This window comes from Halichoerus grypus, chromosome 3 (genome assembly GCF_964656455.1).
Source record: "Halichoerus grypus chromosome 3, mHalGry1.hap1.1, whole genome shotgun sequence".
Classification (NCBI taxonomy): domain Eukaryota; kingdom Metazoa; phylum Chordata; class Mammalia; order Carnivora; family Phocidae; genus Halichoerus; species Halichoerus grypus.
The window spans coordinates 89,900,043-89,925,456 of record NC_135714.1 but is presented as its reverse complement, the minus strand read 5'-3'; the positions used below and the strand labels follow the sequence as shown (position 1 = coordinate 89,925,456).

The 25,414-nt window shown below is 41.0% G+C and overlaps 1 protein-coding gene across 3 annotated transcripts in view; it reads left to right on the top strand.

Annotated features, from left to right (window-relative positions):
- The window catches only part of ELOVL6 (ELOVL fatty acid elongase 6), a 146,822-nt gene extending 121,633 nt beyond the window's left edge, over nt 1-25,189 (top strand). For all 3 annotated transcript variants that reach the window (XM_036098042.2, XM_036098041.2, XM_078069075.1), the window contains 2 exons: nt 15,271-15,422; nt 22,773-25,189. In XM_036098042.2, the coding sequence (XP_035953935.1) occupies nt 15,271-15,422; nt 22,773-23,197 (577 nt within the window). In that variant the 3' untranslated portion in view covers nt 23,198-25,189. The remainder of the gene's footprint in view (nt 1-15,270; nt 15,423-22,772) is intronic.
- Nucleotides 25,190-25,414: the final 225 nt, after the last annotated feature.

Below are 25,414 nucleotides of genomic sequence, written 5' to 3'. Positions count from 1 at the left end.
AGTTGCTCCCTATCCTCTCACCAACATTTGGTATTGTCAGTTTTCCCTAATTTTAGCAATCCTGGTGGGTGGCTTGGTAGTTTATTCTTTTAAAATAAACCAGCTGTCTGGATGAATTAAGTCTCTGAAAACATCATTTTCTCCTCCTGCTGTGCATTTGTCAGCAGATCTTAGGAACATCCACACTGTGAGGAACAATAAATGTAGTAGCCATAGCTAGAATAAAGTTTTTAAGTGAATAAACCCAGATAGAAACAACCCGATAAAATCAGTTTTCTAAAGGGGTGTCTGTGCTCTCTGATTTTGCTCATGATAGGCACCATGTTCTTGTCTCAATGTTCAAGTAAGATTTACTGGTTCTGATATTTACATGTAACAGCACTGAAGGGGTGTCTTAATTTAAGATTTCTAAGGAGCTGCTAAAGAGGTTTGTGGATGACGGTTATGATTCTACAATGAACACTTTTGACACTCTATCATATGTAGTTATATATAATAAATTATAGAAATTGTTCTGATTTCATCCTCATCCTCTCGTGCTTTGTAGTATTTTTGTCCCAAGACGTTGCACTCATGTTTGCCTCTCTTTTTTTCCATCCTCATCACGAATTCACTCTTACTTATAAACAAATTCATTTTGTAGCTTCAAGTTCTGAGTCATCAGCAGGCAATTCCTTGAACTCTGTTGGTGTTGACACCAGCTGGTGACTGCTGTACTGGTGCTCAGTTTCCTAGTGTGCTCGTACTGTGTTACGTCTCTGTTACAATCCTTCCATGGAACACCACCACACCTGCAATAGTTTTGATCAAGTTAGGTTTCATTCCATCATCTCTTCATTGTTGGAAACTTTGATTTACTTCAGGAAATAATTTTTGCATTTTTATCCAAGGCCTATGTTGCTTCCATTTGGACTTTTTGATTTGTCTTTGGTTCTAATATTTTAAAAGTCATTTCACTAGAAAATCCACCTAATTGGTATTGAAGTGATTGCTCGAGGTATAGGAGTTTGGACTAGGAGACATCTAAGGCTCTTCCCAGTACTCTTGATTTAGGTAAATTTGCTCCCAGAGTAATAAAAATTGGACAGCATGAGATTTTGGCTTGAGCTCACTTCTTTGGTTTTACTCCAGCCCCTTGGAGACAGAATTCATGAGCATAAAGCTTTTGATGACATAAGGGACCTGGCGGGTCAGTTGCAGTTCTAGCTCCAAGAGACAAAGGAACAGGGCATAGCTTGACCTAGGGATCCAGTGGAAGGCCAAGGTTGAGGTCATGGGATAGAGGACAACTGTGGAGCTCACTCCATCCCTTCCTGCAGGTCTTTTATCAGATGGTACCATATTACTAAGGTTTCCTTCTATATATATGGAAATAACATGGGATATATAAAAATAATAAAACAACAAGCCCAATCCCCACCCAGCCCTCCCTAATCTTTCTTATCATCAATCATCTGGCATATTATATATTTCCTGACATATTATCTCTGTCCCTGCTTTAAAATGTAAGCTCCACAAAATGTAAAACCTATCTGTTGAGTTTACTCTTGTATCCCAGTACCTAGTGACTTATCCATATTCTTTTTAATCTTCTCCAAGTCCTAAAATTTTAGGCCTCTCCCTCACCCAAAAGAGTGCCTGGCATATACTAAATTGGTTGAATGGGGACGCCTGGATGGCTCAGTCATTAAGCGTCTGCCTTCTGCTCAGGTCATGATCCCAGGGTCCTGGGATCGAGCCCCGCATCAGGCTCCCTGCTCGGCGGGAAGCCTGCTTCTCCCTTTCCCGCTCCCCCTGCTTGTGTTCCTGTTCCCGCTGTCTCTCTCTGTCAAATAAATAAATAAAATCTTTAAAACAAAACAAAACAAAACAAAATTGGTTGAATGAATGAATGAGTAAAAGCCCCTGCCCTTTCCCTGTCTGGAATTCTTCAGAGACTTGGACTATGTGCAATTCTTCAGTTGAAAATTTCTCTAACTCCCCAGAAAGAGTAAGGGAGTTTCATTAAATCTCTCCTTTGATCACATTGTCTTCTAATGTCTAATTGAGTAATTATATAAAAATGGAGAAGCAAAAGAATCTGTATTTTGAAACTCAAAGTTTTGAAGGGCCATAGGTTACGGGAAAGGAAAGGAGCAAGGACAAGGGAGAAGGCCAGAAAGTGAGGCTGGAAATGCCAAACACAAACCAACAGCTTTCCACTTGTGTTCTAGACTAATCTTTTTATTTCCCTTCTCAAACACCAGATGGAAACAGGCTTTTCCTCCAGAAGAGAGAAAACCCCTAAAGCCTCAAGGACACCATCTTATTTGCTGATATGGCTGGGAGGTCAAGGGACAGACATGGAAGGAATTCTCCTTGTTCTTCCACACTCACATGTAATGATGAAGTAAGAAGGCCTTCTTCCCTAAGGAAATTTACAGAGGCCTGAGGAGTTTAGGTATGCATGATAAGGCCATTTGGAAAATTCAATAGCCTGAGGATCTGTGAAGCAAGAGAAAGCAAGCAAGGTGCCTAGACTTTTTGAAACTTGTGTTTGTATTTTTTTTTTTTTTAAAGATTTTATTTATTTGACAGAGACACAGCGAGAAAGGGAACACAAGCAGGGGGAGAGGGAGGGGGAGTAGCAGGCTTCCCGCAGAGCAGGAAGCCTCATGCGGGGCTCGATCCCAGGACCCCGTGATCATGACCTGAGCCCAAGGCAGACGCTTAATGACTGAGCCACCCAGGCGCCCCGAAACCTGTGTTTGTATTACCAATCCTATGCATAATCATAAATGTCACAACACACAAAATATCCGTTGAGCTTCTATTATTTACAGATGCCTAAGGGCCATGGATAATTCACAAACACAACTTCCTGTCTTATGTCTCACAAATCTTTAAGATAATTTGTGAAAGCACACTTAATGCCATTTTAAGCTGTTTCTGCCTTGAACATTAAAAAAAAAAAAAAAAAAATTCCTCTGTGGGAAGAATACTCCTAGGATATAAGTGATCAAAATGCCAAGCTAATCCAGGTGCAAGATGTTCCAACTACCAGCTCCTATGAGCTCAGTGCCACATGTATTATAGAAACATAAGAGACGGAAATATTTCCATAGACTTGTGGTCCCAACCAGGAGAGTGAATGGGCTTGACATTTTTTCCAGTATTAAAACAAGGGATCTGAGCTTTAATGCACTCTGTATTGTTTTTGGTGGCATTGTTGTTTTCTATTGTTAATCTGTTAGTAGTCCAATAGGATTTCTTCCTAAGAGACGAATGTCCACCTAGATGTCTCTTCTCGAATGTTACCAAAATATTGTCATTAAAATCTAACAGATTGGCCTTAAAAAAATTTTTTTTGGTGAGGAAGAAAGAAAAACACAAAAATAAGCAGAATAGGTAAGACAGTTTAAGCATGTTCTTAGCCCTTACAAATTCACAGAACCCAGTTACTATGAGTGTGTGTGTGCTTAGACAGAAATTAGAGAGATTGTCAATGAGACTGACGTCGTCAGGAAAAGATTTGTTGATGAAAGAGAGATAGTAGTGGTATCAGTAATAATGTTTTTACTGTCATCAAGTCAGTGACTTTAACATCCATCAGCTTATATGATCCTCATGATAACTTGTGATGTAGGCAGAATATTAGACAGGGCCATCTCCATTTTATAAAGAAAGTGAGATTTATGAGATTATGGGACATTTAAAGCACTCAACAGGTAAAGGAGATGAGATTAGGAATCTGGTTGTCAAATTTTCTTGGCCTAACACCAGGCTGCCTTTCTGATAATACCTTAAACTTCTAGACGATGCCATAGTTACTAGAAATATTTTCACATGTATTATCTCAATGGGTCTTTTATTTTACTAGTGATTAACATTTTATTAAGTCCTTACTACATTAATAGTCTTATTGAGGGATGTGCACGTTTTATTTAATTGGATCAAGATAGGTGAAATTTAGGGTATGAAACTTTTCATAGGCATATTAAATAAGCATCCGTTTTAGTCATTTTCACTTTTTGCTCCTAGTTGATAACAAACATATCCCGTTTGAATGCTCTACAGAAAAATTTGGATTAATAGGAAAAATGGAAATGGGAAGCAAGCCAAGATCTGTAGAAAAATGAAGGAACAAAGTGAATTTTTCTTCTCTAATTAGACCGGGTATACACAAATGTATAAAAATGTGCTTATCTGTGCTATGATTTTTGTTTCTAAAATTATTTTGTGATTAAATTGGGGCCATGAGTTCCTATGACCTTGTTGTGATGGATTATGGAGGTTTTGGTTTGGCTCTTGAGGTGCAGGAGAGGGGAAATTCTCAGGCTTCTTTTTTTTTTTTTTTAACTTTTTATTTACTTATTTGTGAGAGTGAGAGAGAGAGAGCATGAGTGGTGGGGAGGGGCAGAGGGAGAGGGAGAAACAGACTTCCCGCTGAGGAGGGAGCCAGATGCAGGGCTCAATCCCAGGACCCTGAGATCATGACCTGAGCTGAAGTCTGACTGAGCCACCCAGGCACCCCTTGAACAAAACTCTTTCTGAAAGGAGTGAGATAGGGCCTATCACCTTAGTAGGCATTCATACTTAATAAATATTTGTAGAAAGAATATTGTTTAAATTTACTTTCTTGGGTATGTCTTGTGATTAGAGTAATTCAATTACTGTGAACAACTATGAAAATTAACAGTCAATGTGCTGCTTAGAAAGGTTGTAAAAATTTATCTAATGGCTTTTTAGATCAATAAGCCCAAAGGAATGAACTGGGCATATAGAGAGCAGCAACTTTTATGACCCATATTTCCTCCCTTTCTTATAGTTACTACATTAGCTCACAGAAGTTTAGGGCTGAAATCCTAAAGGATATTTCCAGTCCCTCAATTTAAGGATGTGGAAAACTGAGAGTTGTAATAACTTTTTCTCTTTTCTTTTCTTTTTTCCCCCTTCTCTTTCTTTTCCTTCTTTCTTCCCACCCTCCCTTCCTTCCTCCCTTTTTATTTTATTTGTTTTGGGGTTGGGTTGTTTTTACAGTTTTTACAGTGTTGACCTTAAAAAGATAAAAGAGCCACCTATTTTACCAGCAAAATGAGTTTATTCCAGAATAACAGAATTGCAGTTCAGGACACTCAAACCATAGGCAAGTCCAGAGAGTGGAGGCGAGCTTACTTTTACAAGGGAGAGGGGGAAGGTGGGAGGGGCTGTTATGGCCTTTCATTGACTGAGTGTGGCGGTTTCTCATTGGCTGGGCTGTTGCTAGACCAGGAGAAATTCTTCCTTCCTCCTGCTTGAATGTTAAGTAAGCTTCTTCCTATTGGGGTTGGGGAATACAAGGTATGCTTCTTATCACAGGGAGTAGTGTGTGAGAGCTCCCCCTACAGGGCTTCTGAACCTTGTTTTTAAGGTTTCCTTTATTTTTTATTTTTATTTTTTTTAAATTTTATTGTGTTATGTTAGTCACCATACAATACATCATTGGTTTTTGATGTGGTGATCCACAACCCATTGTTTTCGTATAACACCCAGTGCTCCATGCAGTACGTGCCCTCCTTAAAGTTTCCTTTATTTTTACTACAGATAATGTTGTATTTCGATTCAAGTACTCTCCCAATGAAATTTTCATTTATCATCCCTCAGAAAAAAAGTTGGTTTCCTCATGTGCCTGTGACACCTAGTTAATTAAGACTGTGCAGTGGGGTTAGTGAGGCAATGCTATTAATCTTAGTACTGGAATTATTGCTGTCCCAGTAGGTTTGTAATATTCCAAAAGGGATTAAGAATTTTTTCAAAGGAAGAAAGTTTTTTGTAGAAACAAGATGATTAACCACTTCTGTGATCTTGGTGAGTTGTTTTGGCTTCAACATTAATCTTTGCTACTGCCCACATTTATTTTTAGGTTCCTTTTAGTTCATTCAACTCCCCTATTTTAATTTTCTACGGTACTTAATTGGGTTCACTACTGGTAGTACTTTATCTCTTTGTTCCCATTGTAAAAGTCTGGAAACCGCACGTTGTTCTTTCCAAATGTAGTTGAAAGTTGTGGGCCAGTCTCCACTTGCCCTGGAATGCATTAGATGACATCCCCATCAGTGGTTGAGTAAAGAAGATAAGGCAAAGGCAGAAAACATACCCATCAAAAGACATTAATTTTGTGGAATTTAGCAGAACTCTAAGACTTAAAATTCAGGGACAAGGGTTCTCATCTAGCACAGCACTGATGTATAGATAAGTAACTTTCTTCGTCAGCTACCTGAACAGCTTCATCCAAAGGTTCATGAAGTAGGAATGATGGGTGAGGGAGGGGAACAGTCAGGAAGGCATCTTGGAGGGTGAAGTCTCCAGAATGTCCCTAACTCAGACCCATTCATGCCTCCATATCCGAGGTTCTGAGTCAGTTCATTGGAGATGGGTCTTAGACATTAGAATTGTTTTAGCCCTTTTTGGTGATTGTAATATCCAATCAGGCTAAGAACCATTATGCTAAATGAAAGCCTGGTAAGGAGTCCGGTATCAGCACTGGAGCTGTGGTCAGAAAATTCTGGTACTTAGTAACTGGGTGACCTTGGACCAGTCCCTTGCCCTTCCCGTGCCTATGTCTTTGTCTCTATAACCAGGATAGGGGTGCTCCATGAAATTGTAAAAACCAAATTTCATAATGGAGGAGCTCAATAAAGTCCTTCAAATGTGAAATACTTTGCCAGCATCTAGCACAATGCTTGCACAGATCCAAGTACTTGTCAACAAGAACTGAAGCTGGCATTGTGTGGCCGCCTTCCACTCTGGCCCTGACGGGGCGAAGGTTACTGGTTGTTCCAAGGAGATGAAATTCCTCTAGCTCAGATTGAAACATAATAATAGTAGCTCAAATAATAGTGAAAGAAAATCCTGTCTGTTTTATGAGACACAGTGCAATCTTAAAATTTCAAATTCAAATTAAAATGTTATGAGTTCTATCGCCAGGTATTATGTTTCTTTGGGGAAATTCTAATTGAAATCTATTATGGTACCAATTGTCCTTACCATTATTATTTTTTAATCTCCCCACCCCTCTTGCCTCCCCACTCTGCCAGGCTGGGTTTTATCAGGTTATTTTTTTTTTTTTTTTAACTTGAGCCAGCATTTCTTTGCCTTGTCAGATACCTGGAGCAAGTGTGTTATATCCAAGTTGCACACTCCAGATGCAAGGATTGTACCCCACAGTCTGATCTAAGCAATATTCAGACCCATAGTATGGCTTTTCCTTTTTTTAATGCTTAGATTCACAAGTTTGGAGAATAAACTGTTCATCAGAAAGTGAATTGAAGTCAACCCTTCCCATCACACATTAAATGAGAACATCTGTTTGAGACTGATGTTTTCTGACTTACCAAGGGGATTTGTGGTAAGTGGAGAGAGCAGTCCTAGAGGGCGCTCCCACCTTCTGTTTGTCTGTCAGGGAACCATGTTACCCGCTAAGATCCCTTCTCTGTAGTCTCTGCAAGACTGTCCTCACCTCCAGCTGCTTCCATGGAGCCTTTAGCTCAGATGGATTCCACACTGCAACATGTAACATTTTAATTAGGAGTTCATGAACATCATTCTCTGTGATACTATTTAACAATTAGGTACCATCACCAGAAATGCAGTGGAAGCTACTCCATGCTCCAAGACTAAGTGATAGTTCTCCACAGAGGCCACAGGTATCATCCTCCTCGTATTCTAAACTAGGCTCAGCTTTTCTACTCAGTACTTTTACTCAGTTTTAAATGATTTATTTCTGGTCTTCTTCATGATTGCTATTGGCTGTCTGATTCCCCTCTAGACTAAAAACTCCTTCTAATATGTCTGACCTCTGAGAAGCAAAGCAGTCATTATCTAAGCAACATTTAGACTTTTAACATATCCTTTTTTATTCAGAAAAAAAATCCCAAGGTTAATTTAACATCAGATTATAAATATTAGAAATGGGCATTAAAAATTAGGTTTCTAATAGCTTCTGAAAAAGAGTAACACATGGCTATTGTAAAACAAAATTCGAGTAGGACTCGTTGTTAACAGTTTGAAGGGCTTTTTCCATAAGTATTTTTATAGCCATCAGTACATGTATGTGTAACCTTAAAACCTTTCTAAAATGTTGGATCATTCCATACAGAATGCTTTGCTCCTTACATTTTTCACTGAATCCTCTTGTACTTTGGAGCTTTTCCATGTCAGCACCTCAGGAAGATGTGCCTGGCACACTTTATAGTTTGTATTGTGTTCGTTGTAATTTACTTAACTCTTCTCATATCAGTGGGCTTTTAGATTTTGTTCTAACCATCTTTTCTGTATTACACAACATACAATATGGTATATTTTTGCAAGTATGCCTAAAGGGCATGTTGTGTTTCCAACAATGGAAGTACTATGTCATAAGATATGTGTATTTTCAATTTTGATATATATAATATGCAGTTTTAGCCTCATGTGTCTTGGTCCCCAAGTTGTCTGAGAGACTTTCTAATGGAGATGTCTGATTAAACATTCCTATCAAGACAAGTGAGTCAAACCTAGAAATGATCACTCAGTGAGAGATGAAATTAATTGTACACTCTATTTGTTAGTGAAAGAATAGGGGAAGTAAATTATTAAAAACTACAATTTAGGGGCGCCTGGGCGGCTCAGTCGGTTAAGCGACTGCCTTCAGCTCAGGTCATGATCCTGGAGTCCTGGGATCGAGTCCCATGTCGGGGTCCCTGCTCAGCAGGGAGTCTGCTTCTCCCTCTGACCTTATGTGCTCTCTCTCTCTCTTTCTCTCTCTCTCTCTCATTCTCATTCTCTCAAATAAATAAATAAATAAAATATTTAAAAAAATAAAAATAAACTACAGTGTATATTCCCATTTAACTACTGATTTCTTGGGCAAAAAATGCACACCTTTATGGTTTGTTATATTATTATTGAAAAATGTATTTTTAACACAGGCCAAATACTAGACCCAACTTAAGTAGACATTCTATTAAGGGTGCCTGTCATCAGATGTGGAAAGGTTTTAGAAGCTAGATTGCACTTTGTCAAAAGAAACATGACATGACATGGAGATGCCATTACTCCCTATCACAAGCACTGTAATCCTGTATCACCTCTGGAATCTAAAGGCATTAGAGTGGATTTTTGGGTTGCTGTTAATTTGCTTTTAACCTGTTCTGGGATCATTGAATATTCTTCCTTCTCTGAAAACTGTCAGAGTCTATGACAAATGGTAATTCAACTTTTGTTATCAGGAAAATCAGTGACCTCCCTTATGTCTGTAGAGTTGCTACTGTTGGATCAGCTGTTGCCACGTTTCGACAACTGACAAAACATCACACTTCTTTTTCTCCTTTTTCCGATTAGAGGATACAAGTATAATAAAACATTTTCATTGCCCAATCCTAAAAGTAATTGCACCTTTGGTTATTGAGTTAGCAGGTTGAGGGGTTCCAGTGGTTGGCACTTCAGAAAAAAAACCTTTCAGAAACCCTTGTTTTGATTCCAAAACACCTTGCATTTAAGTTGAGGGCCAATAAGGGAACAATGTAAAACTGTATCTACTCTTGATGTTCCAGTTGAAACAATTGAAAGGATTATTGATGATTTATACCTTAGGAGTCTTTCTACCCAGAGCAGAATTCTGGGATTCTGTAGTTACTACTGAGATTACTCCACTTTGACTTCCAGATGGCAGTAAAATTGGAAGGCTGGAACACAGAGTTATTCAGACTTTTCTCAACTTGGTAAATGAAGGGGTCTCATGGTAAGAGGCTGGGTTTGAATGAAGATTCGCCATGTCTCTCACACTTTTTTAGAAAGGACTCCAATACTTAACTTGTGAAAGGAAAAAAACTAATACAACCTGAAAATGAGAACTTGTTTTCCAAACTTTTACTCTAAATGTTTCAACATCTGTGTAATGGAGTACATTATATATCCAAAGAAGAATCCCAACCAGATATACATGCATTGTCTCCCAGTCTTTTCTACTAGTCTCCAAGCCCAGGTGTCATCATGGGCTGGCTGATCAGGGATTAGTGTTGTATCTCAACTTCACACTAAAAAGTTTATGTCAAGCCTTGAAAGTTAGTACAATTGTGATTGTTTAGTCATTATATCAATTATAGCTGAGCACCCATTTAAACATTTTTTTTAATTGTCAATCTGATATATGCTTGCTTTAAAACAGTCAAGCAATGCAGAAATGTGTATATAGTATAAAAGAGAAGGTTCTCTCTCCCACCCCCATAATACCACAATTAACAGTCCAGTAAGCATTCTTGATACCTCCTTGAGTCCACGCCATGGCAAATGGCTGATGATGAAGAAACAGACTTCTTCTGGACTAGGACTCCAGAACATTTGTTTGAGAAGAAACACCTTAGCTAATCAGGGCCATGATTTCTTCCAGATCTCCTTGCCACATTATGCCTAATGTAGCTGAAAGAGAGCAGAAACATCCACTTCTCCCTTCACTGAGCTCTCTCCTGCTCCATTAACTGTTACAATCAAAACTGGACTTTGACAAGAAAAATTATATATTTCTTTAAAAAGATGCCAGTGTGACCTTACAGCTGGGAAAAGACATGTGATATAGCACTAATCTGCCCTCGTTAAACCCAATGGCCCAGACTCTCAGCTTCTTTGAGCCCCTAGATTTAGAATAATCTTTATCATCTGATTAAAAGATAAATTTTACATGAACCAGATGCTTTTCCATACCAGTCTCCTTCAAGAAGTTCTATGGAAAAGGCATAGTTCACATCCTCTTGTGAACTTGCTGGCTGTTACTTGTTTTGTGAAAAGTTGGCTCATGAAAAGAAACACTTTAACAATAAATACTTTCTATAAAATGCTTAATAATATGAATAATCATCAGTGCAAATCAAATTCTCTGTACATGTATTTTCTTGACTTTCGATTCGGGCTAATTAACTTTAACCTCTCTTACCTGACACAGTGAGGTTAGACAGGTAAAAGTCCTTTTCCAAATTGAAGGACAGACCAAGTAAAGTGGCATTAATAACAACGATGAATAGTAATAAAGGAATAATAGTAACATAATAAAAACTGTTTTCTTCAGCACCTACATATCAGAGGCTCTACACTACTTTACCTATATTGTCCTACAAAATTCATAGACCTAATATGCACATGAGATATTAACATTTCAGATGAATAAAGACTTACAGAAGTTAGTTTGCCCAGTCATGAAACTAGCAAGTGAGAGCAAGTGTGACTAGAATTTGCAGCTCTCATCTGTTGGATTGATTGGTTTAGAGTGGTTGAGAATGTTGAGAATGTTGAGATCATGTCCAGGCATGGCCAGGAAGAGTGTCAAGATTGATTAGAAATGTCTGCCATGAGTATAAGCAAGGACTGGGGGATGCAGAACATAAGCTGCGTAACTGTCTTTTACGTCACGGTGTCTCTCGAGATGATATAACTTCAGGGGCGCCTGGCTGGCTCAGTCGGGAGAGCACGCGACTCTTGATCTGGGGCTCATGAGTTCGAGCCCCACGGTGGGTATAGAGCTTGCTGAAATAAATGAATTAATTCAAAAAAGAAAAAAGAGATGGTGTAACTTAAGAAGGAAAAAAGTCTCCTGAGCTAAAGTATTTTTTGGTAAGGTATCATAGCCTTAGGGCTTGAGCCTAGTTATAATAAAAAGCCACGTGATTCCAAAGTGTATCAAAGTGTACCGTGGCTGAGATGTACCAGGGCAGAGCTCCTGGCTTCCCACTGATAACAATCATCCCATTGGCTAAGCAGCTCCCTGACGGCCACCCAGCAGGAGCATTGTCACACCACAACAAAGCGCCTTTGCCCACAGACACACAGGCCTGATGGCTGGCACTGACGGTTTCCCTGAAAAATGCACTGTCCTCTGTTCTGAGTCAGTCTTATTGTTCGGAGCTTAGGGAGTGAGGCTGAGGTCCAGATACGGGACGATAATACGTGCTACACGCTGGTTGCCAGCAATATTGTGGCCACGTCATACCTACATTTCTAATGCTGCCGTGCTCCGAAATGACCTCCTTGTACCCTGGCCCTCAAACTCGGAATCCCTATTTATCCCAAAGTCAAATCCCACTTCCTCTGAAGTCTTCCAGGACCGCCCCCACCCCTAGCCAGAGGTAGCTGATTGCTTCTTGCCAGCCTGGCATCTGGGACTTTGCCAGTACATATTTAGCAACTGAAAGAATAAATTAAACCGTGCCAATGCTTAAGAAATGGGCTATATAAACTACAATGATTTTTGAGACTAAAGAAGATGAAAGGACAGTAACTATTCCAGAGGTGCTTTCCTTGTCTCTGATCATGTACGAAGCACAGAGTCTAGCAGCAAAACAGTGGAGGAGGGGCTCGGCTGGCTGTATACAGTGGGCTGGTGTTAGATCTGGACAGTATGCTGATGCTTCAGAAACGTCCTGGACCAGGGGCTAATGAGCAGAGACCAATACATATTGAAAGCGTGTCACTTGTGTGTTTCTCTGCTTTGGGCTTGTACAAAAGTCACTGACTTATCTCCCACTGGTTTATGGGAAGCAGATAACTGATGTAGTAAGTAGCTGACCAGCAGTATCTTGACTCAGACATATTGGGTAGCCACAAAATGTTAACTAGTGTTCAAAGATCTACTGAAAATCCGATCTTGTGTGTTGTGTCTGCTGGAACACAAGTAATAGAAAGCAGAACTCCAAAGGGCTTAGACGATAAGAAAACTTTATCAAAAAACAAGAAGCCTTGCAATGGGGTCACTGAAAGATTGGTTAAGTCCCTAGCTTGGTCACATTTTGCAGCAATAACTTTTGGCCTCAGGGTAGCTCCTTCCCTTTGGGAAGATGGCTGGCTACTGCACTTCCAGGCAATACATAGCAAAGAGCAAGGAAACCTTTCCCACATGGCCCCCAGCAGCCCGGTCCTCACATCACATTGGCTAGAAGTGGGTCAGTGCCCAGCCCTAACCAATCACCGATAAGGGAAATGGGATTACTAAAACTAGCTTAAGTAATTAGGATGCACTCCTAAATTGAAGATGATGTCACCTTCCTTGGGAGAATTATGGGTTGAGAGAAACTGGACAAAATCAGGATTCTTTTCAAACAGAGAAAGAGGAAAGACTTGGCTCTTGACTAGGCAACCAACAGCATCTCCTACATATGCTCAGCAGAGATGCCACATCCGCATTTCTGTATTACCTTCATAGCAGCGAAATCAAAGGGCCCAATGTGCGAATCACCTTAACTTGGTGATGGTGGCCACTTTTCGTGATACAATTTAGCCATCATCTGGTGAGGTAAAGACAACACATAAAAAATCAAGCCAGATAAGACAGAAAAATCTCCATTACCTAACTTTACCAATGAATTCCAATGCTCCACTCTCAAATTAGGACAGTTTGTGGACTGTAAGGACACAGGTCCTTCCGCTAGGAGGGACATTTCTGTGAGATAAGGAAGTGAGAAGGAGCAGCCTTGGAGTGAACAGGGAGAAAAGCTCCCTAGGAGGACATATATGCAAAGTTCCTAAGGCAGAAAACGGAAAGGGTAAAAAAGTGGTGGAATGATTGGCTCACAGTGAGCAGGAAGAGAATGGCCAGTGGGAAGGATGGAGATGGGGGACAAAGGGGCCATTCAGAGCCTTGTGGGTCCTATTAAGGAGCTGGGGGTTTTATTCTGTATGCAGTGGGAAGCCACTAAAGGATTAAATAGGACCTACAACTGTAAAGTGACACCAAAAATACTATGCAGGATCATTTTATATGTTGGAAAGAGTAATTCCATTTAATGTAGGCTGTATGTCATTAAAGAAGCTACTTACAAAGTCCCAACTTGATAAACAGTTGCCAGGAATTCACCTTTATTACCTTGGTTTTATGCAAAGTTGACCTTTGGTTTTAGTGGGTGGATGCATGTTTATGGACCCTGTGGCCTAGTGGAATGGCTTATTCTGAAGCAACTCTTAAGATCTCTTTTTTCTTTTTTTAAGATTTTATTTATTTATTTGACAGAGAGAGACACAGCGAGAGAGGGAACACAAGCAGGGGGAGTGGCAGAGGGAGAAGCAGGCTTCCCGCTGAGCAGGGAGCCCGACGTGGGGCTCGATCCCAGGACCCTGGGATCATGACCTGAGCCGAAGGCAGACGCTTAACGACTGAGCCACTCAGGCGCCCCTCTTAAGATCTCTTAAACAATAATGCCTCAGAGGAGAAATGAAAGCTCCTATTCTGAATTTGGTGAGGCTGCTACTAGTCTCAACAGCTGTTCACTGGTTAATCTCCTAACTGACTTAGAGCCTTGACAGGGATGCTGCCAGAAAAAGGACGGCCGAGTTCAGCTCCCCACATGGTCAGCGGGCTTGGCTTTCAGTCATGCGTGTGGTCCTCGTGCTCTGGTACATATGCCTGGGGGATCACTCCGTAATGGAGACTGCCTGTTCCAGTTGCAAAGTTCTTTCACACTTCAGGTTGCATTACTGAGCTCAACGCATTCCAGAGCTCTCCTGTTTCCTTGGCGGTTCCTTGATAAAAACGCCTGAAGCCAGTTTATTTCTCAACAATCTGAGTACCTGCACCTGTGTGGAGGCAAAGACGTGACAGGGCTTTGAAGAACGGGGTTCGAACAGTGTTAGCCTGTGGTTATGGGAAGCCCAGAGGAGTGAGCCTGACTGGAGAGCTAAGCCTTCTGCTGGCTTCCATGAGAAAGACGGATTAGAGAGTGGAAGGAGGGGGTAAGGGATGACAGCTGCGGGCTAGAGGCTGCTGCGGGGGTCCAGAAAGATGCCAAGTAGGTCTACATTGATAAGGCCAGTCCAAAGGTAAAGGAAGAGTTGGCTGAGAGAAACAAACATATTCATGCAATCGAGCCGGGAGGGACTTCGAAAATGATTGGACATAGGACGGACTTGAGATCATTCCAAGAGTCTTCAGCCAACCCCCTCTCATCCCCAAGGGACAGTTCTCAAGCTGAAACATCGTGGTCACCAGCTTCTCCATGAGATCCTGCCCTGCATCCACTCCGCTTTGCCACGACCTCCTCTTGGTGACAGTGATGAGCAATACGTGACATCAGCCATTGCCTTCGGACTAAAGCACGGAGACGTTCTGTTGCACGGAGACGTTCTGTCGCTCTTGTTCACAAAACATTTTAAGATGCTTCTGGGTCAATGCAAATGATTATGAGTCACCTAGACCTCTTTCCCCTAGGTGGCAGGCAGTTTTCTAAGTGTGGGTAATGTCAGAAATGAAATGATTTGCCTGAATGTTGTTTCTTTTCTCTTTTCATTATGAAGTATATTCGGTGCTCTTCGAACTGGTGCTTATATGGTGTACATTTTGATGACCAAAGGCCTGAAGCAGTCAGTTTGTGACCAGAGTTTTTACAATGGACCTGTCAGCAAATTCTGGGCTTATGCATTTGTGCTAAGCAAAGCACCCGAACTAGGTGAGTGTCTTCTCTCCTTCCGTTTCCACCCCCACCCCTCTGGGTAGCTACACACCCACAAGATTTACTTATTTGAAAACAGACAAAGAAACGATTTGAAGGTCCTGTTTTGTTGGTTGCAGGAAAGTTATAACCAATGAATTTGAGTTCTTGATTAACTTTTCCACGATCTCTTTCTCTCCCCTCCTTCCCTCCATTTCAACAATTGTACATTGTGTATGTGAAGAGCAAAATCGTTGACGAAAACATGCCGGCTTCCAGACACTACTGGAAATACACTGCCAGGGCCGTATAAAGTCTACCTGGTGCCTCTGTCCGGCGCGTTAATGGCTGTGCTGAGATGATAATATGGAGGGAAATCCACAGTGCAGCTCTCTCCCAGTCCCACAAGGAAACAGACTTTCATCCTGCCGTTAGGATTCAGATGAGGAGACTAGGCTTTCCGTTTGGGTGTCCTCATGTTCTAATTAACAAATGCTAAGGGTTGGTTTCTGGTATTGTTTGATTTGAATCATCTAAGAGATGGGCCTTGGAGAAGAGGAACGTGGCTCCCCTTCTAGAACTGAATCCAAAATACTGGCTATGGATATAGATTCCTAAGGTTTTTCCTTCAGCCTTTAATGGTGTTGAATAGAAGTGTGGTCCAGATCCACAGAAACAGTGGAAAATTAGTGGCAAGGATGTGACATGGATGTAGTTCACCAGGAAAATATCTTTACTGCTGGAGAAAGGGATCTGCTCGTGATCATAAACTCTGGGTTCATCCGTGAGCAGTACTGGCCATCAGCTCACAAACTCATATATATCCTTAGGGAACACCTATTCATTGTTTGGGTTTTTTAATTTTTTATTGGGAATTAAGAATTCTATTATTTAGTTCAAAATATTTATTTATAGATTGGGTTCCTTCTCCTGTTTCTCCTAAAAAGGGGGTTAGAGGTTTTACTTTCCTTATACGCCACATACAATTCAAGCCATCTGCAGTCTTTCTTTTTTTTTTTTATTTTATTTTATTATGTTATGTTAGTCATCATATATTACATCATTAGTTTTTGATGTAGTGTTCCATGATTCATTGTTTGCGTATAACACCCAGTGCTCCATTCAGTACGTGCCTTCTTTAATACCCATCACCAGGCTAACCCATCCCCCCACCCCCTCCCCTCTAGAACCCTCAGTTTGTTTCTCAGAGTCCATAGTCTCTCATGGTTCGTCTCCCCCTCCGATTTCCCCCGCTTCATTTTTCCCTTCCTACTATCTTCTTTTTTTTTATTAACATACAATGTATTATTTGTTTCAGAGGTACAGGTCTGTGATTCATCAGTCTTACACAATTCACAGCACTCACCATAGCACATACCCTCCCCAATGTCTATCACCCAGCCACCCCATCCCTCCCACCCCCCACCACTCCAGCAACCCTCAGTTTGTGAGATCATATGATACTTGTCTTTCTCTGAGTGACTTATTTCGCTTGGCATAATACCGTCTAGTTCCATCCACATCGTTGCAAATGGCAAGATTTCGGTTTTTTGATGGCTGCATAATATTCCATTGTGTGTGTGTGTGTGTGTGTGTGTGTGTGTATACACCACATCTTCTTTATCTATTCATCACCCACAGTCTTTCTTTAAGGTATCTTTACTTTGTATCCTGTGTCTGTTCACAAAGGATATGAGGTCTCTCGGATGTGAATGTCGGCAACTTGTCTGTCCTGCCTACAAAGGGAAGGCAATTGATTTGAATTGTTAGTTTGACCATTGTTTTCCTAAGTCAAAGGCAAGGGAAGAACAGCAGAGGAAAACTTCTGAAAACCTTTGCTAAGAAGAGCAGGGGTATGGAGATAGATCCTCTACAGTCCAAAATGACTAGATCACTGTTGTGTGTGCATGCACGCACACAAGAGCCCATGAAGGCACACGTAGGTTGAAATGCATTGGTATGTATGTATTCATTCATTCACTTAACATATTTGTATTAAACACCTACAATAGCATTTAATAGGGGCTAGAACCGAATGTCTAACTCCTCAGAAAAGAAATTTAGAATATGAATTTTATGAACCAGGCCCCAGGAGGCCAGTTTTCGTATTTGAATTGAGACCACAAGCTGCCAAGTCTTAGGCTGGAAAAATGTTTTTGAAACTTGGAGCTATAGACAGTGCCTAAGACAGATGTGTTTTTAGGAATTTCAAAATTCTATGGGAACATTTTAATTTTGTGTTTTCACTTATAGATTAAAAACAAGACTGTCTTACCAGATCTATTTCTTTCATAGTTATTCTTTAGATTCATAGAGCATCTGAACCAGATTACTTCTTCTCAAACTAGTGTTGGTCTGAGAATGTGAGCATGTATTCTCTTGGGATTGTGTGACATTTTCTTTAAAATTCATACATTATTAATGTTTGAGAATTACTCACTTTGAGAAATATCAGATATCTCTGACTTTTAATTTATGCTGTATAGTAAGTATCTTTATGAATCTGCCCATCTTTTTTGACACAGAACTGACTACAGATGTATGAAAACAGTAAATGCATGAACCATGTGGCTCCCTCTACATGTCACCACTAAACACTTCACTGTTTCACTACCCTCAACATTTTTGAAAAAAATCAGCAGTGGTGCCTCTATGCTTTGGGGCCTTAAGCCTTAAATTGCAAAGGAGCAACCTCAGTGTTTGCTTCTTGAAATCATCTTCCTTGCAAGGGCTGCTTGTCTGCGCTCTGAGTTTTATCCATGTGAATTTGAGGGACTTGACACTAAAAATAGTCCCTTCTACCTTTAGAATAATTTCTTGAAGAGCCACCTCAACCTATTCATAGTGGTCATTTTTCTTCAAAGACGTGAGTAGACCTATACTGTCTGTCCTCCCATCTTCTGTTCCATACTGACATCAGAGTTTCAGGATAGCAGACAGAGTTCGAATTGCCACAGAAGAACTGTTAGTGAAGTACTAAGAGGTATTCGTGCTGTTGCCCTCTGCCTTGTTAGAGTGTTGGTCTGGATGATGCTAATTAATCACCTGTCTTAATTTAATGTACACCCAGACATGCCACTCCCTACCACCCCAATGTTGGCTTATAATTGAACACAATTCTATTCCCTCTTGAGCCCAGAAGGAACTGGACTGTAGTCCCTTGTGCCGTTGTTTTGGTGATCCCTTTCCCTAAGAAGCCTCATTCACCATAGTGGTTTGTAGGCTGGATATCAAACAATCCATTTCTTCACAGTTAAAATAAAGGATTGAAGTGCTGACAATGGGCTAAAGAGTTGGAAAAAAATAAAATCCTAAACTTGATCTGGTTCTTTAATGAGGCTAGTGATATTCTTCATGTCGTTTCAGGTTCATTATACAGGTATTTTCATGGTCAGAGTACCCTTTTTTCAGTTTTAAGATATGCCATATTTTCTCTCCAATGTTCTGGAGCTCACTGACAAATGGTCTTGCCAAACTAAACTTCTGAATCAAAATAGATCCAAAAACCAGATAGCCAGCCCCTAGCCCTAATTCAGCAAACGTGTTTTCTTGGATGCCTTCTCGTTCATTTTGGAAGTTAAATCCCTTTCCAGTTTTTTCGCTCCTAGAAGACATTGCAGCTACCACTTAATTAAGAAAGATCTATCCACTTGGATTATTGAGAACTTTTCTTATTTTTAGGTCCTAAGCTCTGCTTTTCAATACTCTAAGATTCTGGACTCCCTTATGTGCAGCAGAAAGAGAAGGTTCTTGTGAGAAGGAATAGTTCCTCTGTGTTCCATACCAAACCTCTATTTTCCCACCAAAACCCGCATGCCTGCAGTTTTCAGTATACTTTTTTGGGGGGAGGAGGGGCAGGCAAAATACACCTACATCAAATTTACCATTTCTAAGTGTATGGGGCTGTGGCATTAAGAACACGCGTCGTTGCACGATCATCACCATCATGCTTCCCTAGCACTGTTTCATCTTCCCCAACTAAGGCTATTAAACACTGCCCTTCACTGCACTCTTAAGAGCAAGAAGGGCTTTCTGTTTCAGCAGAAAACAATGAGCTCATTTCAGTGAATTATAGAGTTACGACCCATTAGAACAAGTGAGGAGAAGAGAACCACCAACCTGCTTTGTGTGCCAAAATCTGTGCGCGCCTACTGTTTGAATTATATTAAAACCTGCTGAGATTTGCTTTTGTTAAAACTTGGAAACATCTGCTCTGAGTCTAGGTCCTTGCTCAGTTGAGCTTGTCATTGTTTTTGAAACTCTGACTCAGCAGAGCTCCAGCTAATTCTGCGAAGAGGGGCACGGCCATCTGGGACAAACCACACAGAGTGGCCTCTTGGGGACTCTGAGCACCCTGGGTGTTTCCAAATGCCGCCCGACGGCTCCACAGCGGCACAGACGTCTGTATTAACAGGCACACAGGCTGGGGGCGGATCCGCTGGGAGGGACACTTTGGGATGAGATTACCTACAGACTGGCTCTTGGCTGAAAATAGCTGAATCTAAAGTTAGAGAGACTGTGGTGGAGAAAACATGAACCAGCGGTCACTCAAATGGGTGACGTGGCTGAATTGTTCAAGAATCGAAAGTCCCACTGCTTATTGTTGGTCAACATTCTTTCCAGGATGCCAACCAGACCTTTGACCAGACAAACAAAAGAAAAAAAAAAACATAGATGGTCTCAGGAAGCCCTTCCGGAACCCCACCAGTGTCCCCTTCCCCTTACCCAGGGGAAACTACCATTCCCTAGGTCAGCAGCCTTCTTGGGGATGGTAACCTTGATGCGGCATTAGAGTGGTGGTCCTGAGAGGCTCCAGGGCTATTATTGGAAAATACTCATCTTTATTACTCCACCTGCCATCCTGTATGTCTGTTCCAGAAAAAATTCTTAAAGGAATTCAAATTAATTTTGTTTGGAAGATCTCATGACATCAAGGCGCCTGGGTGGTGCAGTCGGTTAAGCATCCAACTCCTGGTTTCGGCTCAGATCATGATCTCAGGGTCGTGAGATCGAGCCCCACGCCCAGATCCATGCTCAGCAGGAGTCTGCTTGGGTTTCTATCTCCCTCTCCCTCTCCCCCTCCCCCTGCACTCTCCCCGCCGCCAAAATAATAGATAAATCTGTAAAAAAAAAAAAAAACCCATAACATGTGCTTCACCTTCAGCTCCCCCATATTAAATGGAAACACATGATGTGTCTCAATCATGCCCCCTACTAATGAGATCTGAGACCCCTACTCAGACACGAAAAACACAAAGCAAGTTTCAGTACCAGAATCGTAGGTTCCACTTTTCATTCCAGGTTAGCCCATTCCAATATGGCCTGTCTTTTGTCCCCTATTACTCTCCTCACACTGAAGTTGTTCTTTAGACAACAAAGTTTTAATATAAGAATGACGATAGAGTTAAGATTAAATCTAAAGAATTAAAAAGGAGGAGATACTTATTACTCTATAGCAAATACCTTAATGTAGTGTGTTTGGGTATTGTGTGGCTTACACATTTCAGTCATGCTTAGAGGCTTGTAAAAAAGCATCTTCTCAATGATGAATGACTGAATTTGTTTTTACCATGTAATTCCTTGGACTTCTACCTTCTTTCCACCGTGAACAAAAGTAGGCTGGAATTATTGTGTCTACATTATAGTTTACTGAGCGAAGGGAGGCACAGAGTAGTAATTACACAGAAATGGTGGATCTTTGACAGGCACACAAAAATAGCGCAGTTTAACACTAAGAAGTAGACCCCAGGTCTCCTGATACCAGTTTTGTCCCTAAAGTACATTAGTCAGAGCTACTATCACCATCAATCATTATCAGCCTGTCTGACACTTATAGGCATAATATGTCAGGCATCTCGCAAGAGAGAAAAGGACTTCAAAGGAAATTTTATAATATGTTTGGAGATGCAGCAACTGGTGGCTCTCCTTTTCTGTTCTAAACAAATATGAATTTTCTGTTCTAAACAAATAAGAAGTGCTAACGTTTAACACTTCAGTAGGGAAACAGACGAAGAGCTCCTGCTGAATGGAATGGGGTACCACCTAGGTTATTCCAACCACGGCCATGAGAGCCTTAAAAATCTTCCCAAGGCCTCACATTCTTTGACCCTTCCTAGTGCCGAATGGTTTAGGGCATCCGTGAAGTCTGAGGGATAAGACAAAGGTAAGTACTAATCCCCTTTGTGCTTCATTAGATTTCAGAATAAGAAGAGGGACCTTCTAGTTCTCCTTGTCGTACCGAAACAAGTCAAGTTTGAGCTCACTGAAGGTCATGAAGGAGGTTGGGTTTTCCCATCCCTGAGAAGAACACAGAGCTAGGAAAGAGAATGGAGCATAAATCCTGTTTTCATACTTGTTAATGGAATCGTGTGCATTTGTTACTATGCTTGCTCTTCATCCATTTTGACATAAGTGTCCTATGGTATATGTTTTGGAATCCCTAAGGCTTTTCAGAGAATCATTACATATAAATAGCATCTACCTACCTGAGCATAATTCTGGCTTCTATAACATAAATTTTCCTACCTTAGGGACAGTGGTCTTTTTCTTCAAAAGGATACTCTTAGTAATAGATTGTGGAAAGCTTTCTCAAAGTTAACTCCGTAAAAATGTGTGTCATTCTCTGTTCTTATCACTCGATTCATTGGTATAAAATATTCAGGTTACCGTGTTCAGCAAATATGGTAGAAGGTGACTTTTCTTCTCTTTTTTTCTGTTTTTGCCTTTGTTTCAATTTTACTCCTCTGACTACCAAATGTCTGTCGAGGCTTCACCTTTTACAGGGAGCTCACAAAGATAGGTTTTTTTAGGAGTAGCTTTCGCCATATACCAAAGAAAAATGGTCTTCGTACTCCAGAGAGGCCTACAAACGTTTTGCTGGGCACTTGAATTCTAATCTGTTTCTCTCTATTGACAAATGATCTGAGACAAGTCACTTGACTTTTCCAGATAATATTTCCTAAAATGTACGGTCGAGTTAGAAATTGGGTAACGTGATTGCTCATGTCCCTTCTAGATCGAAAATTGGTAAGATTTTGTGTATAACAGCCTTCTAAAAGTGACATTTATTGCATGTTCTCCATGTGCCAGGAGGGCGCACTGATTATCTTATTAAGCCCTCAGACAATCCCAAGCTACTGCTGTTATCCCCATTACTATCCCCATTTTACAGAAACTGGAAAATAGTGAGGATAAGTAACTTGCCCAAGCTCACGGAGCTAGTAAATATCCGTCCAGGATTCTAACCCAGTCCATCTCACTCTCCAAGTAGGAGTTGAAGCTATGTGCCTTCTTGGGAAAATATGGATTATCGTTACATCACGGTCGAGGGGCTCATGTAGGTTTTTTTTTTCCTTCTCTGTCTTTCAGGAGATACAATATTCATTATTCTGAGGAAGCAAAAGCTGATCTTCCTGCACTGGTACCACCACATCACTGTGCTGCTGTACTCTTGGTACTCCTACAAGGACATGGTAGCCGGGGGTGGTTGGTTCATGACCATGAACTATAGCGTGCACGCCGTGATGTACTCTTACTATGCCTTGCGAGCGGCAGGTTTCCGGGTTTCCCGGAAGTTTGCCATGTTCATCACCTTGTCCCAGATCACTCAGATGCTGATGGGCTGTGTCATTAACTACCTGGTCTTCTACTGGATGCAGCATGACCAGTGTCACTCTCACTTTCAGAACATCTTCTGGTCCTCACTCATGTACCTCAGCTACCTTGTGCTCTTCTGCCACTTCTTCTTTGAGGCCTACATCGGCAAGATGAGGAAAACAACGAAGGCTGAATAGTGTTGGAACTGAGGAGGAAGCCATAGCTCAGGGTCATCAAGAAAAACAATAGACAAAAGAAAATGGCACAAGGAATCACATATGGTGCAGCTAAAACAAAACAAAACACATGAGCAAACACAAAACCCAAGGCAGCTTAGGGATAATAAGGTTGACTCAACCCAGTAAGTTTATGATCCTTTTTGGGTGAGGACTCACTGAGTGCACCTCCATCTCAAAGGACTGCTGCTGGAAACCCCATTCCCTCCTTAACTGTCAGCTCTAGGGCAAATGAGAACAAAAGTGAGCCAGAGGCACGGAGAGAGAGACAGAGAGAGAGAGAAATAGAAGGTCAACAAAGGCTATTAACACTATATGGGAAAAAAAGTATTTACTAAGTGTTATATTTCTCTAAGAATGAAAGAAGTTTACTTAAGAAACTGTGCGAGCACATACACACACAATCCTTTCTAATCTTTTTGGACACACAATAGAATAGATACAAAATGGAAGAGACACAGGGTGTATATCTAGGACAATAATGCTTTTGCAAAAATTAAAGCCTTCTTAAGAAAGGCCAGTAGCTGTAGCCCCCGTGAGAAAAGATGTCTTAATCACCTCTCGTGAAAACGATGTAAACAATTGTATTTCAACTAAGAGAAGGACTGGTGTTTTTCCCTTCCTAGCCCAGTCTGGGGCTAGTGACTTTGCCAGAACCAAACGGGGCACAATATTTTTCCAAGGTTCTTCCTGGGAGGATGGAAACAGTGCAGACCAGTTCCTAACGGGGCAGCTCCACCTCAGAGCACTTCTGATGGTTTCACTGTAATTTCCACTCTGAAATGAGCTCTCAAGGATTATCCTTGGTTCAGGGGCCCCAGGCTTTTGAACGGAAGAGTAAATACCGAATAGCAAAGTTAAAACTCTACCAAATGATTTGAAAATGGATTCTGTACCACCTCTAAAAAGGGTCAGCCCCGTACCATTCTTGAGCTGGGAAAAGGACAGTGGGGAAAGATGGGAGCCCGGGATCCATCCAACAGACACACTCGGTATACCCCCACTCTATTTGACTTCACACACGCACTCATGGCTTTCCAAATGAAACCCTGTTGTACGGTCCATATTTTCTATATTTTTGTGAATTTCACAAAGAAATCTGCAGGGCTCTTCCTGATATTGGGTGAACACTGTGTTTCCGCATCATCTGCGTCTGCTCCCCGAGCGACGCGGAGGTGTGTAAAGTGCCCTCTGCTGGTCAAGTGGAGATACTTCAACAAACCCTTCATGGCAAGTTTGGCTGGAACAGCTGACAACAAAGGGCCCCCGATACACTTATCCTTCAAGTTTTCAATGATATAAAATACTCGTCATATTTTTGGCCAAATCAGAAGACCTTCTTCCTGCTTCAAGTCAGCTTCAGAAATTTTTTTAAAAAGGACTTCTGCTCTGGAACTCAGAAAATCAGCTTATTAAGAGCCATATTCTCTACAAAAAGAGAGAGAGAGAAAGAAATGAAAGCTAGATAATATAATATTATCTGTAATACTTCAGTCCTTTACAAGCCAAATCAATGTGTCAACATTCCTAGTATTTCAAAGAAGCAATTATATAAAATCGTTCAATGTGATATGCTAGTACTCTAATCGGTTAAGTAGCTTCATGATTAGACAAACCAGATGGCACGATTAGCAGCTACACTTCATATAGCTGATACACGCATCACCACACATTCGTGCACACACATGTGCGGTACACTCAACTTCAAAGCCCAGATGAACAGGAACCCGTTTTTCTGGCTAGCAGAAAAAGAAAACTGTTGTTTATCTTTTGCTTTCTTTGAGAGTATACAGTAAAAGGGATTTTTCAGATTATTTTTATATTATTTTAGCTTTAATTGTGCTGTCATTCATGAAACAGAGCTGCTCTGCTTCTGTCAGAGATGACAAGGGCTTTCTCAGCATCTTGTTTATGTGTGGAATTTGAAAGAATAAAGTTTTATCCCATTCTGTGTGAAGGGTTTGAACAATGAACAAAGAATCCATGCAAACCAGGTCATGACCGCTAGACCCGGGGCGGGGGGGGTGGTGGTGGCGCTGGGCTATGCAGGGAGGGAAGCTGTTACATCTGTATTAAATTATCGTGGGCAGTCTATGATGTCTTGACATTGGTTCTTAGACGAGAAACAACTGATGGAGGGATCTGTTGTGATTCTTAGGGTGGAAACTGACGTGAGCT